At 45.3% G+C, this 13,907-nt stretch overlaps 7 protein-coding genes across 7 annotated transcripts; 4 read left to right on the top strand and 3 right to left on the bottom strand.

The window, feature by feature from the left end:
• Nucleotides 1-1,570: 1,570 nt before the first annotated feature.
• On the top strand, nt 1,571-2,680 carry DFL_005620 (uncharacterized protein; the record flags this gene model as incomplete). Its single annotated transcript, XM_067634907.1, has 1 exon — nt 1,571-2,680. The coding sequence occupies one exon, from the start codon at nt 1,571-1,573 to the stop codon at nt 2,678-2,680; it is 1,110 nt and encodes a 369-aa protein (XP_067489390.1).
• A 257-nt stretch (nt 2,681-2,937) lies between these two features.
• Nucleotides 2,938-3,415, bottom strand: DFL_005621 (uncharacterized protein; the record flags this gene model as incomplete). Its single annotated transcript, XM_067634908.1, has 3 exons — nt 2,938-3,180; nt 3,281-3,321; nt 3,388-3,415. 3 exons carry the CDS (start codon nt 3,413-3,415, stop codon nt 2,938-2,940), a joined length of 312 nt encoding a protein of 103 aa, XP_067489391.1.
• Nucleotides 3,416-3,951: 536 nt separating this feature from the next.
• Nucleotides 3,952-4,667, top strand: DFL_005622 (uncharacterized protein; the record flags this gene model as incomplete). The annotated part of the gene is made up of 2 exons (XM_067634909.1): nt 3,952-4,146; nt 4,254-4,667. The coding sequence occupies 2 exons, from the start codon at nt 3,952-3,954 to the stop codon at nt 4,665-4,667; spliced, it is 609 nt and encodes a 202-aa protein (XP_067489392.1).
• A 579-nt stretch (nt 4,668-5,246) lies between these two features.
• Nucleotides 5,247-5,582, bottom strand: DFL_005623 (uncharacterized protein; the record flags this gene model as incomplete). Its single annotated transcript, XM_067634910.1, has 1 exon — nt 5,247-5,582. The coding sequence occupies one exon, from the start codon at nt 5,580-5,582 to the stop codon at nt 5,247-5,249; it is 336 nt and encodes a 111-aa protein (XP_067489393.1).
• Nucleotides 5,583-5,710: 128 nt separating this feature from the next.
• Nucleotides 5,711-7,208, bottom strand: DFL_005624 (uncharacterized protein; the record flags this gene model as incomplete). Its single annotated transcript, XM_067634911.1, has 5 exons — nt 5,711-5,815; nt 5,879-6,254; nt 6,308-6,395; nt 6,462-6,736; nt 7,186-7,208. The coding sequence occupies 5 exons, from the start codon at nt 7,206-7,208 to the stop codon at nt 5,711-5,713; spliced, it is 867 nt and encodes a 288-aa protein (XP_067489394.1).
• A 1,022-nt stretch (nt 7,209-8,230) lies between these two features.
• Nucleotides 8,231-9,946, top strand: DFL_005625 (uncharacterized protein; the record flags this gene model as incomplete). The annotated part of the gene is made up of 3 exons (XM_067634912.1): nt 8,231-8,249; nt 8,314-8,599; nt 8,659-9,946. 3 exons carry the CDS (start codon nt 8,231-8,233, stop codon nt 9,944-9,946), a joined length of 1,593 nt encoding a protein of 530 aa, XP_067489395.1.
• Nucleotides 9,947-11,344: 1,398 nt separating this feature from the next.
• Nucleotides 11,345-12,726, top strand: DFL_005626 (uncharacterized protein; the record flags this gene model as incomplete). The annotated part of the gene is made up of 2 exons (XM_067634913.1): nt 11,345-11,759; nt 11,822-12,726. 2 exons carry the CDS (start codon nt 11,345-11,347, stop codon nt 12,724-12,726), a joined length of 1,320 nt encoding a protein of 439 aa, XP_067489396.1.
• Nucleotides 12,727-13,907: the final 1,181 nt, after the last annotated feature.

A 13,907-nucleotide genomic window follows, 5' to 3' on the forward strand; every position in this document is an offset into this window, starting at 1 on the left:
CCGCTAGTCTGGAAGGTAGCCAATGGAGTACGAATTACTGGCCGGTATGGAGCATCTAATGCGACTGCGGTGAGAGCATAGACATCGTCCTTTTTTTTTTTTTTGCTGTGATACCGTAGTGCTGGGAGACGATCTCGCCGGATTCTAGCTGGTAGAAAACTTTCTGTAGTAGAAATTTATATTAGTTTTATAGATTTAGATAGGGTCTTAGGGGTACTAAGGTATACTCACGACCCAAGAGATATCCCAAGCCGAGACAGCGGCTAAATTGCCTTGATAGAGAAGCTTGCTGTTGGATGGCAGCTCGACATTCTCTCCGACAGTTTGGGTAATGGCCTCACCTTTTTAACTATTCAAAATATATTTCGTTAGCATAGTACTATAGTACTAATGTTTTATCAAAGCAAGGCTGGCAACTAGGAGAATAGATATAATTACTTTGAAATAAACCTACGAACCTCAAAGTCGGCTTCAATAAGAAAAAACCTTGCTAGAAGGCAATAGTAAAGTTGTATATAAATGTTTGAAAGTTTCGTAAGATATGGATGGTATTTTAGTTTAATTCGAATCATGCTTATGATGGTGGCTATGAACTCGGACGGGAAACCACCTATTTATAGACAGAAAGCTCTAGCTCCATGATCTGAAGCAATGAAATATACGGAAGTCCCAACGTTAGGTTATAATATAAGTCTTGCTGGAAAGCAGGAAAGCATATGTATGCAAAAAGAGGTCGCAGGGCCTGTCCAACCGTAGTCCATTTATACTCACCAATTCGACTCCGTTCGGATGTATACAGCTAGCGCGCGGTAAGCACTTAAGCTAATTCAGCAACAATGCATACGTTATGTCTCCGAGCTATGACTATTTCTTGTTAATAATATCAGTAGTACTGAGTTTTGGTCACGACTGCGACTTGCATGGGCGAGTTTTGATGCAATAGTCGCTACAGAATCTTATATTAAAATTATTCGCTTCAAAGTCCGAATGCGACAGGTCGACGTCTCGTTGAAATATTTAACTGGACCTCGCGACCACTTAAAGCCAAGTTGAATAGGAGCTTAGGCACTCAGTACTTAAGTATTTAGCTAGCTTACCGAATCATCTCACGTGTTGCACGCCTAAATATTGGACCCGCGACGAAACCTAAATAATTTAGATAACCACAGTCGATAGAAGCGGGAAATTAACTGTTGCGAATTCTATATGAGATCGATGGTTTGTATGTTAACACCAGAGCCGTATCGGATCGTAGCACTAAAACGACATGAGTAATTTATTTCGAAATATTAGTTAAATACAAAACCGTCCTTCGAGTTTACAACATTAACCACCTAAAACCGTTTGCATATCCCCACGACCATTTTAATTTGGGATATCGAATCCCCCAAATGTTGCATTTTGACCGAATTCGCAAATGGAAATCCAGCCTCGAATCTTGCCACCTTATCGGTTTCTTGAAGATATAAACAGACTCTTCCCCTTAAAATCTTGAGAACTATATCATATCTCCAAGACAAATAAACTATAGCCGTATAACTTTCCTCAAGGGCGGACGTCGATATAAAAAATGCCCTCCTCCCTCCCACCCCTCCTCCGCCTCCCCCCCGAACTGCAACTCGAAATCCTAACTCACCTCCCCCGCCTCGACCAAATAACAACCACCCAAGTCTGCAACACCCTCCATCGCCTCCTCTCCACCAAACTGATAACCCAAACACACTACGTCCCCGTCTCCCTCTCCGGTCGTGCCCTCAAATTCTCCACCTCCTCCGAAACCTTCCACTCCGCATTCCCACGCACTCATTTCCTACTCGAAGAGAGTAGTTCAATTGAAAACGGTAGTTTAATATTCACCGCAAAAGCCGGAAAACCGGTGAATTATATTTATGTTCCCGGAAATGAATATACTGAACAGGAAGGGGAGTTGTGGAATGGAGATGTGGGGGCGTTGGATGTTGAGATTAGGGACGTTTTGATGAAAGAGCGTCAAGCTTGGGTACTGGTATCTAAAGTTGAAAAAGAAAAGGATAAAGAACCTGGTCCAGGAGAACCACTAGAAATCGACTACGAAGACTGGAATTCGCCTACAGTCGTCTTCTTCGCCGAAAACAAATTCATTTCAAGGTTCACCCGCGGTAGAGACTTAACTTACTCCTCCGCTCTAGACCAACCTTTCATCTCCCCCTTCATACTTCCTCTAACTATCCCCAACGAAAATGAAGAAATGATATTTAAATTCAAAATAGACATCTACAAAGACGAGTTGCTCGAAGGTCCCGAACCCCCGTCTGCCAAAAAATGGGAGGAGAAAATGGTGTTTAAACGGGATGCGAGTGTTAGAGATTGGATTCACAAGTGTCTTGAGAAGGTCTATGTGGTTGCGGTGGAGAAAGGGGTGGGAATGGAGGAAAAGGTTTGGGCGTCTATTCAGGTTGGGAGGGTTAGGAATGAAGATGCTTGGAGTGTTACGGCGGCTATATTGAGAGTTTCGGTTGAGGTTAGGAGGGAGATGGTCTGGGTACGCCGGGCGAGTGGGCATTTCTTACTTATTAAGAAGAAGATGTGGGAGGGGAGGGCTGGGTGGGATTGGGATAGTAAGAAGGAGGATGGAGAAAAGGACAAAGACAAAGACGAAGAAGAAGAAGAGAATGCAACGGTATCGATATCGTGCTGTTGATCTAAAAATGTAAATATTGAAGGCGGTAAAATTGGCTTGGAACGGTTAAAAATATCGTCTAGCCAGGAATATTTGACAGTTTATCTGTCCGTATCTTTCGATCTAATATAGATATCTCTTCGTAAAAAATCCGAGAGGCTCTTTCTCTCCATAACCACCTCCCTCCATGCTGCAATTCTTCGTGCATAATCTGCCGGCAACTGATCCTCCCATAAACCATCATATCTGCATAATATACCCCCAACAAACATTCCGCCTCACGTAGCATGCTTGACAGTCCCAAACGGCTGCGCCCTAACTTTCGTCCAATTAATCTCCGCATCCATTTTCTCATCCACCAATCCACAAACGAGCACATTATCCCCCCTAATCAGATACAATCCGTGTTCCACAACCTCACTAGGCGTACTCTCAACATCGGTATCTAGTGTTTGGAAGATGCGTTCGCGGGTGTTCTGAAGGATTAAATTTGTGGTTTGATCGTGTCCGAGGAGGGTTCCCTAGCGTGGAATCTTAGGATATTTTGCGTGGATTCAATATTATAAATTGGATATTGAAAGACTTGAAATATGGCTTTTGGTGGGGGAAAGGGTAACTTACGATGAGGGTTCTGCCGTCGGAGGTGATGACTGTGACGGTTTCTATGAGACAGGATGTAGTTAGTAGGGTCTCTTTGAAGATATTAGAAGAAGAGGAGGGTATCTTACTGTCAATGTAGGCTGTTAACTGCGACATCGTGAACACTTAATGAGGGGTATGGAGGGGGTATATAAGAATGGCGTGAGTGAAGTAACGTCAAAGAAACCGCTGAAATGGCGACAAAGCTCGTGTAACTTCCAACTTCCCGCGAATACAAAAACCAGCAGAAGTTCTTCTCGAAGCCTCAAAAAGTAAAATTTAAAAAAATGAAGGATGTGGATAATCGCCGCGTGCTTAATATCCGGGTGTTCTCTTTGTGGAAGTCGTTAAGTTCATTAAGTGAAGTGTGAGGCCAAAGGTGAAGTTGGAAGAGGTTGCATCGGGCTTTTGGGTGTGGTTTCGTGCGGCTTAAAACCGCACAGCTCTCCCCTGTCACATTTTAGTTTAAACCTCCAAGCTGGCTACTTCTCCTGGCAGCCGAACATCACCGCTTAATAAACTATACCATCCCTCCTCCTCCTCCTCCCGACAATACATCACGCGAGACATTCGATTGCCTCCGACATACCGCTTGCCACTCTTCCCATCGTCGGCGATATAAAGATAGAAAGACGCGAAAAAGAATTATCACAATGCGGTCGATATCATCCATCACGACAGCATTCCTGTCGCTTACCTCCCTCGTCGCAGCACATAACATCCAATTGATGGCCCATTCGCGAGAATGTTTTCACGAGAATCTACATAGAGACGATAAAATGACCGTGACGTTTCAAGTCGGTGATCGGGAGTTTGGTGGTGCTGGAAATCTGGATATCGATTTCTGGGTATTGTTCTCCCCCTTCTCTGTCGTATACGATGCCATGTCCCCTTCTTTCGCCGTATAATATCACCTCTTTACGGAATATGTAACTTACTGTTTGATGGTGAATAGATCCAAGACCCCTCCGGCAACCTCCGAATCAACGAACCCCACACCTCCCTCGGCGACCACTCCTTCACCGCCCACGAAGACGGGAAATACACGTATTGCTTCTCAAACGAAGGTTCCTCCGTCTCCTCCAAAGAAGTTTCCTTCAACGTCCACGGTGTAGTCTACGTCGCCGAAGAAGACCATCCATCCGACCCTCTCGAAAAGGAAGTCAGACTCCTAGCAGAAAATCTAAACGCCGTCAAGGATGAACAGGAATATATAGTCCTGAGGGAAAGAGTTCATAGGAATACTGCCGAAAGTACGAATGATAGGGTTAAGTGGTGGAGTATTTGTCAGTTGTTTGTGTTGGTGGGGAATTGTGTCTTTCAGGTGTTTTATCTTAAGAGGTTCTTTGAGATTAAGAGGGTCGTTTAAAAAAGAGAACCTGGAAAGGTTGGCGATGGGAAAGGGGGTGAAGGGAGCCTGTGGTATTGTTATTTCTGTTGTATATTTACGGTTTGAGAAGATATAAGGTCTCGATTGCGTCTTGAGGCTTGTGGACGGGTCGACGAGACGACTAGGTACCTACCTACGTAGCTTTGTGACATCAATCTATACGTTTAATCATGTATAGACCACTATTACTACCTCATTCGTGATTAGCGAGGATGTCATAATATGCTTATAGAAAGGGAACACTTCGAAGGAATACAGAGGGATCCAGTCATAGTCGTTAGTATTTGCTTGCCCAGCAGCATTCAATGCCGCCTGAACCCCTCAGTCCCTCGATCCCAAGAATCATACGTAATGTACATACATGTGCTTCTCGAATCCGAGATAATACCATTGTGACGTCGTATTAAAAGTACATGATCAGATGGTAAAGGAAAAGGTGTCAAGCTAAGGGAAAAAAAAAAAAGATAACCGTAAACGTGAAACAATTAGATAACTCGCTTTCCCGCATGCTAATATGTGTCGTAGGAAAATGTGTGTAGCTTCATAGAAAATCCCCAATTAAACATTCCTGTGGTGGTTGTTTTGTTGGGGGTAAGAAACGTTAGGATAGCCGGCGATGTTTTGATGATGGATGACCTTGAGGGGCGGTGCCACGATGATCATAGCCACGATGCCCATATCCACCACGATTCTCATGGCCACGGTAATTGTGACCACGGTGCGCAGAACCACGGTGGCCGGAACCATGATGCCCGGCACCACGATTGTTAGAAGAACCATAGCCAGAAAAACCGTGATCTTGATTGTTACCGTGACCGTGACCGGGAGCACCATGGCGAGAAGAGCCGTGACGAGAGCCATGACCATGACCAGAAGCGCCGTGAGAAGAACCATGATGACTAGAAGAAACGTGAGTATAAGAACTGTGGCGTGCAGAAAGAACCGTGACCGGAGCCACCATGACCAGAAGATCCACCATGACCAGAACCGTGACGATCGGAATCAGGGAAACGCTGGGCAACCTAAGCCGGAGCATTCTTGATTCCTTGAGACATTCCCTTCTCGTCAAAGGCATCGATCAATGGCTTGAGGGGTTCGAGATCACGTGGATCAAGGAGCGAGAACTCCTGCAAAGTTATGTAAGCAAAGGTCACAAATAGGAATTGGGAACGCGAGTTTAACGAACTTACCCTCGAAAACATGATAAAGTGAGCAAAGAACGAGTTCAAATGCGCTTCCATGCTCAAATGAACGATGTTGACGAAGTGAGTATGGTAGATATGCGCAAAGACGCGGAACATCTGCTTGAAGATGGCCTGGCAGCTGGGGAAAAAGGTGGGTGGGAAACCAGCCTCCTTGCCGACCCAAGTCTGACCGCCCTGAGCAGCGTGAGGAGCCCCAATGATTTGGGTCTGGCCACCAGTGTTGAGAGAATTGGGTGGGCGAGTGGGGAAGACGGTCTCGTCGGTGAGACGGTTGTTGATCCAAGTCAAAACGTACTCGATGTACGTAGCAGCAGGAAGTGGACGTGGTTGACGGTCGGTACCCAACCAATAGTAATCAGTACTAATAAACGTTAGTCCTACACACCGAAGGGGAACTCGCGGCCAGCGACTTACCCTGGACCAGCCGACATCGTCTTGCAGTGAGCGCAGAACTCAAGAGTCGTAGTGTAGAAGAGTTTAATATACTCGTAAAACTCAAACGCTAGACGACTAGTTAGTTTCAAGAATCCATACACCCCGTGGTCCGTGGTGAGGAAAGATAACTTACTGTTGAGAGCGATCCATTCACCTTGGTCGACGTGCTTCGGCAAGACTACAATGGTCTTGAAGTTACCCTTGAGAAGATGTGAATTGACATAGGGTTTGCAGATGAACAATGGACGAGCAACCCCTTGAGTTACAGGTCGGTGAACAACTGAGCTGGTGCTAGAGCTGGGAGTTCCATTCCCACTCCCACCGCCAAACGAACCACTAGATCCGGGCATGTTTGGCAAAGGTGGAGCCTTACTCCCCTTGCGTTTTCCATCCGGATTAAACTTACGGCTGTCATCAAAGAAAAATGTGAGCAACTGAATCAAAAAGATGATGATGATCGGAAGAACGAAGAGCAGAAGGAAAAGTTCAACCGAAGTTGAAATCAAAACAAAAATCATATTAAGGATTTTTTGGAAGTAGGGATGATGAGGATCATCATCATTGTTCCGTTCTTGCTTCTCCATGGTAGGCAATGTTCTTTCCGAAGAACAAATTGATGAAAATAGAGGGGGTTAAGGGAGCTGAGAGAGAAGAAATGTTGATGAAGTGAAGAGGAGGTAGGTGAGGTTCGAGGAGACTTGAAGCCTCCAAGGTCCTGAAAGTAGTAAACTCGACAGTAGACTCGGCCTAGTATCGGAACGCCCTCCAGAAAACAAAGCTCGAAGACATGCGAAAAGAATGTCGATACTAGGCCAGCAAAGCAAAACAAACAGACTGCGAGCTTGCAGCGGACATACCCAATGCTATTGAGGAAGCTCATCGTGAAGACCTAAGGAGATGCAAACTCCGGAATCCAAATATATGGTAATCGGTATCAAAAGATCCACCCGGCAGGTAGAAGTCGAGATGTTCGGAGTCCAGAGCCCAGTATCCAGAATCCAGTATCCAGCATCCAAAAGTCCAAAAAGAAAGCTACCAGGAGAGGATATCAGACGTATCAACAGGGAGTCCTACTCAAAATAGCTCGCTGTGCTTGCTGGCCGGTTCGGCCGGTAACGTGAGATAATGATAGAAAGGTTTGAGGTAATTGAGCCGAGGGGTATGGCGTGGTGATACGCGTCGATGGTTGACGTTGGAGGTTGGTGGAGGGATGATGGCAGGTGGTGGAGCGAGTTGGGAGGTTTGATCAACGTCGACGGTGGTTTTGAGTTGGTGTGGTGTTGGACGTTCTGCAGGCTCCCTCTTAGCTTCAACAAATAGCAAGTATCCCAAACTGTATTTTGAATTGCCTTCAAGCTCCGAGTTAGCTTACTAGGTTACTATAAAAAAGTATAAAGAAGCCTGAATAGTGCTTGCAGGTGCTACTGTTACTGCTACACAGCATAGTATAACATGGTAGCATTAGCAGCTTAACTGACCTGTGATACAGCGAGCAAGCTATGGGAGAAAGGTTCGAACTTCGTATCTCAATGTTAGGCTAGCCGTTATATTCGTAATCGTAGATGCAACTCCAAATCCAATCCTCGAATAGCTTCTGAATCAATACCCGTATGATAATAAAGGTTTAAATTGCAACTGCGGAAGAGACGAACGACGAGGGAGAGGAGCTGTTCGTGATAGTGTCTCAGTGGCCCCTTTCTTGTTCTCTCCGCTCCAAAGCAATGTGTTTAACCGCGATCTCAACTGGACTGCCACCTGCGTTGCGGTCTTGGTCTTGGCATTTCTGTCGCCAAACGTCTCCAAACTTCCAACCTCGACACCACTGACATCGCTCAAACCACCTACACCTCACAACCTTTCCCCACTCTTTTGCTGGTTTCCAGCGCTCTTTCCACAATCACAATGTCCTCTCCACTTTCAGGTACGCGTATCTTCTCTTTAAAATCAGCCAATTCGCTTCAACTAATCCTTGTTCGCATCTCCAGATATGTCGGACCCTCCACCACCCCGTAGGCGTCCCGTAGCCTCAGACGATGATGACGATGACGATGCCCGATCTATCTCCCTAGCTCCCGAAGCTACAGAAGAAAAACTCGAAAACATGTTTGATGACGACGAAGATGAACCAGTTCCTAAACCTCGTTCGCGACGGCAGACATCACCCAAGGACAGCGATGATGACGACCTAAAGGACGATGCCTCTGACTTAGATGCCGATTTATTCGGTGGTGGAAGTGACCTGGACATGGATGATCCTGGATCTTCGAGGAAGTACGTCAACTCCCTCAAGCTACACGGAAGCTCGAACGACTACTAACGAAAACTCATAGGGAACGAACGCTGGACGACTCGGAGTTAGACTCGGGCGACGACTCGGGAAATGAGTCGCGTCGACGCCGCAGAGACGACCAGTACGACAATTTTATTGAAGAGGAACGCGATGAAACATCTTACGAAGTTGATATTGGCCTACACAAGCTTCCCCAATCAACCGACGACGAGGTCTACCTCCTCAAAATCCCACAATTCATTTCATTGGCACCTCAAGTCTTCAAACCGGAGACCTTCCAGGCACCTAAACTCCCTCCCGATGCCGCCATAACACCTTACACCTTCGCCACAACCGCTATCCGATGGCGTCACAGCCCTTACGATTCGTCTAAGCTCGAATCAAACAGTAGAATAATACAATGGTCAGACGGTACCTTCTCGTTACAAATCGGTAGCTCGAGGGAAGGCCTCTACGATCTACCTACAACGCCCTTGATCTCTCCACCAGACAAGGAGTACAATCCTACACACGACAGCTTCACATTCCTGGCGGAACCTCTCGCAAATTCAAGATTGGTCCGATTCTTCGCACACGCTACTCAGACTATGGGTGTCGTCTCAGCTAGTAACAATCTTATCACCGATGACATCAAACAGATGGTTGCTGCGCGCTACCAAGCTTCCCAGAAGCGACGAACGGACGATGGCATGAAACAAGTCGAACTTTCCTATAAGATAGAGGATCCAGAGAAAGCACGACGTGATGCTGAGGCCCTAGAGAGAGAAGTTGAAAGGAATAGGAAAAGGATTGAAGCACGAAAGATCAAAGAGGCTGAGGCAGGAGTTGGAGGACCTAGGAAGGTTAGAAGAGGTGCTGGTGGCATGGGTATGGATGACTTGGAGGAAGAGGAAGAAGAAGGGAGGTCCTACAATAAGAAGAAGAGCGGCGGGTATTCGAAACGAGATAAGGATGATTATTACGATGATGACGACGATGGGTTCATCGAGAGAGACCCAGACAGCGACGAAGAAGAAGAGGAAGTCAGCGAGTCAGAGGAGGAGGAAGAATATCGAAGCAGTAGAAAGAAGGATAAGAAGAAGGGAAAGAAGAAGAAGGATAAGAGAAAGCAAAGAGAAGAGGAGGAAGACGATGAGGATGAAGAACCAGAGGCAGAGTTTACGGATGATGAGGAGGATGAGCCACAAAGAGCCAAGTCCCCCGGTAAACCAAAGGCGAGGTCCGCCTCAGAAGTTGGCGATGATGAGGACGAGGATGGGGAGCTATCAAGAGCTCCGGATAGGAAGAAGAGAAAGGTCATCATCGATGACAGCGACGATGACGAATAGTATACTTAAGCACCTATATACCTAGATCGCTAGGTTTTTTTTTTTCTAGTCCCTTCGAGAACATGTATTACTAGTCATGCATGCTGGTGCTTTTAACTGCCAGCAATCATAGAAGCTTCATCACTTATCTCTAGCAACCTACATAATCTTTCTTCTTTTTCAAGCGAGGAAAATGGGTGTCTTATTTCAATACCATGGCCTTTCAAAATCTCAAAAGTTACATATATAACTGCAACGGGGCGGTCTATGTAATTGTGGGTCGCCGTTCTATTTTGAAGACCCCCTCCCACGTGGATCCCACCCTGCCGTCGACGAAAATCCACAGACCATCATACCTGCTACCCCCATCTAAACAGACCTAGATCTTATAACCTAACTCTCCCTCCTCCAATTCACAAGCACACACCAAAACCTACACTACCAACCCAATCCCTGTCTGATTAGCGCTACAACGCTATCCCTCACACCTAAACCCAAACCCATAAGAAACTTAAAGCAATCCTCACCTCTACAAAATCACCCATCAAAATGCCTTGCGCATGTTCCGAAACCCCTCCAACCCCTCCCTCCCAAACACACACACGCCAAAACCAAAAACCCAAATCCTCGAACTCACCATCTAAATCTTCCAACTAATCTTCCCGGACTTTCATCAAGTCTACCGAACACATAACGGATATCCTCCACCTCTACAAAACCCTAAAGGCGAAGGATATAAAACTCTATTGGCGGGAGAAGATGTTGTTGTTAAACAAGCGATGAAGATTTGGCTTAAGACGCCTAAAGATGGTTATTTAGGTACTTTGAGGTTTCAAGATTGGGTTGGTTGGAATATGAGTACTGAGGAGGAGGAGAATGAGTATCCGACGGGTATTGCGGACTTTTTACGTATATATTAGCGGAAATTTTGAAGGAGTAGGGGATTTGTAAATTAATTCTTGCAGAACCAAAGTATCCCTGGGATATCATTAATTCAAGAAATTCCCTTCAGAAGATAAACCGTATCGGTGCAGGTCCAAGATAAAGCGTCGTCGCCATCGGTGCATCGCTATTTCCAAAGATTATTTTACGTAACTCGAGCTCTGCGTTGACCGGGGTGCTCCAGTGTGGTATTTTTACTCCCAACACAAAAACCCAAAAGAGTCAGACCTTCGAACTGACGAGCACCGTATCGGCGCCGGCGCGCCAGGCGGACCAGTTGTAGTTACAGGTACAATGCATGACGCATAAATAAAGAACAAGGATATTTTTATTCTATATGGGATGAAACTTAGAACGTTGTGAGAAATATAAGATCTTAGAAAATAGAAAATACTGAACAGCCAGTCTTTATTCAATGTCAATCGAGCCACCACGAGGCTAGAAAAGCCTAGATCGAGGCCGCGCGGGCCGGCTACAATGGAGACCTTCCAACTATTACACTTAACTAATCTGCCAAAGACGAACATAACTTCTCTGCCCCTCGAACTCCTCGAAGACATCTCTCTTCACGTCGGCAAAGTAAAATTCCACTATTCTTGGAATTTATGCCTCGCTAACAAATATTTATACGAAACAATCGGTCCATCGAATAATTTCCTTTGGTACGAAATCGTCGGTCGTTTCGATATTGGTAAAGCTACCAAATTCATAAAGTACCACAAGGACTTCAACTATGCAACACTCGCTCGACGGAAATCCGCTTGGCCGGACCCAAGATGTTGTGGATGTGAGGTTTCAGGACAGGAGCTAAAGATGATACAGAATTGGAGTCAGTTTAGGATTTTGGTGTATCTTTTGTTTTGTCAGAAGTGTTTGGATAAATATTATGTTTGTAAGTTAATTCTGCCATTCTGTGTCCGAAGAATTGATATCGGACTAACATTGGTATCACAGCTCTTACATCAATCGCGGAACTGCGCGCCACAGACCCAGTCCTCCAACATTTCTTCAGCAGCCATCCTGCCCTTAATTCTATCTGCCATGTATACTGGAATCGCCGATCCGAGCTCGTCAGCAAAGAACTCTACAACCATGTCAAAAATATCTTCAACATCGACGCCTCCGAGCCATTGCGTATTCTAACAGACTCGGAAATAAAAGAAATCCAAGAAAAAGCCAGCATGTTTATTCCAACATTTGTGCCCCCAGAACACCACAGACACGTTCATGGCCGCAAATATCTTGAAGGAGTAACCGAGATCTATCGTCGAGAGTATACTTCCCTCCATTTTCTATGTACCCCAGAGTATCTAGAAGAACTTTGGGAGGAGTATGATAAATTGATGAGAAGGCTTAAGCGCGATCGAATTCACTTAACTTCCACATTTTTTGAAGACACAAAAACGACTGGAATGCACGATCCTCGCCTCGCATTCAACTACTTTCGATTTGATTTCCACCGAAACCCTCGATACGGCCTTAATCGCAAAAAATATATAAGCGAAGAAGACTATCAAACAGAACTAAGTGAATACGAAGGACAAAAGGCAATTATTACAAGACATAAATATTGTCAACAAGCTTTAGTCAGCTTATTCGGACCAGGGGATGGGATAGCTTGGAGGGCGAGTCGGGTTCAATGGCCGGAGTTTTTGATGGCGCTGTTTAATCAGTGGCATAGATCCTCGTTTGGATCGGGGCTTTGGCTCCCTGACCGGCCGGTGGCGAGGTGTCCGTATTGCTATGGGTTTTTTCAGGGATCTGTTGGTGGGGATACCAGTACAAAGGATCTTTGGAGGAGTGAGCCGGAAAATCTCCTGGATCATATTTTGGGTGAGCATAGGGATATGGTTAGCTAATTTCGTTTTCTACCATGGTGCAATCTTGAAGAGCCGGTAAGGATTAAATATCTACTACGGTCGAATATATACACATCTTCAACTTCTCTCTCTAATTAGAGTGCTTCCTATAAAATATACTCCCAAGATTATATACTTCCAAACAAACAGGGCCATATGTCAAAATAGCCACAATCTGTCCAAAGCTCCAACCCGCAGCCTCATTCGAAATTCCAGCCTCCTCCATAATATCTCTTTGATATCTTTGCAACCGAAATATAGACCACATGCTAACACCTGCTAATATGGGGTTAACAACTATAAGCAAAAAAAGCACTAAATTCGTCGATGTTTTCGAGAAGATCCCACTTGCTGGTGACATCGACGTATACCTGGTTATTCTATCCAGAAGTTTCGATTCTTGATATTCTTGACGGGTTAGGTATATCCTTACCAACCCAATAAGTGTGAATATCGAGATCCAAAACCAACTTATAATCCCGAATGTGGTGAACAACTCTTGTTCCCTCCGAGTGATTCTTTCGGCCCCTCTAAGGCACAACCTCTGAATATTTTCCCACTCCTCCGTCGTTATTGTACTTTCAGGATTCTCTCCTATCTTACTCGGTGCAAAAGTCTCCAACATACGACTCAAAAACGGATACCCCGATAAAAGCCAACAAAATGCTAACGCCCTAAACCGAAATATCTCGGATTTTGCCAAAATAATCGTCTCTTCAGAACCAGTATACGAAAAAGAAGTATCGGGACTCGCCAAACCACCACCTCGATACCCAACTTGATTTGGTATAAAGGATAATTGTATCAACGATAACAACATCAGTGTCGAAACCGTCCATGTGATCTCCATAGACAGGAACTCCATCCCAGCAGCACTAAGCCCAAAGTCGACTCTGACGAGAAAGATAATACTTGCGATTTGAGTTGAGATGCAGAGCCATACGATGCATAAGTAGAGTGATTCGATGCATTTTCCGATTTGGCGTTCAGTTCTATGGCTTAGAAGGCTTCGGAGGACACGGTTTGAGGCTTCCCAGTAGGCCGTTAGAGCGATAATGGAGAGAAGGCTTAGTGAGTTACCGATTATGTAACTTGCTATTACCTGTATAGAATTTGAGTTCGAAAGAACTGCAATAGTATTATTATATACAAGAATCCCAAAAGACTGAATTCGATATTCT

This window comes from Arthrobotrys flagrans, assembly GCF_004000055.1.
Source record: "Arthrobotrys flagrans strain CBS H-5679 chromosome Unknown unitig_9, whole genome shotgun sequence".
NCBI classification, from domain to species: domain Eukaryota; kingdom Fungi; phylum Ascomycota; class Orbiliomycetes; order Orbiliales; family Orbiliaceae; genus Arthrobotrys; species Arthrobotrys flagrans.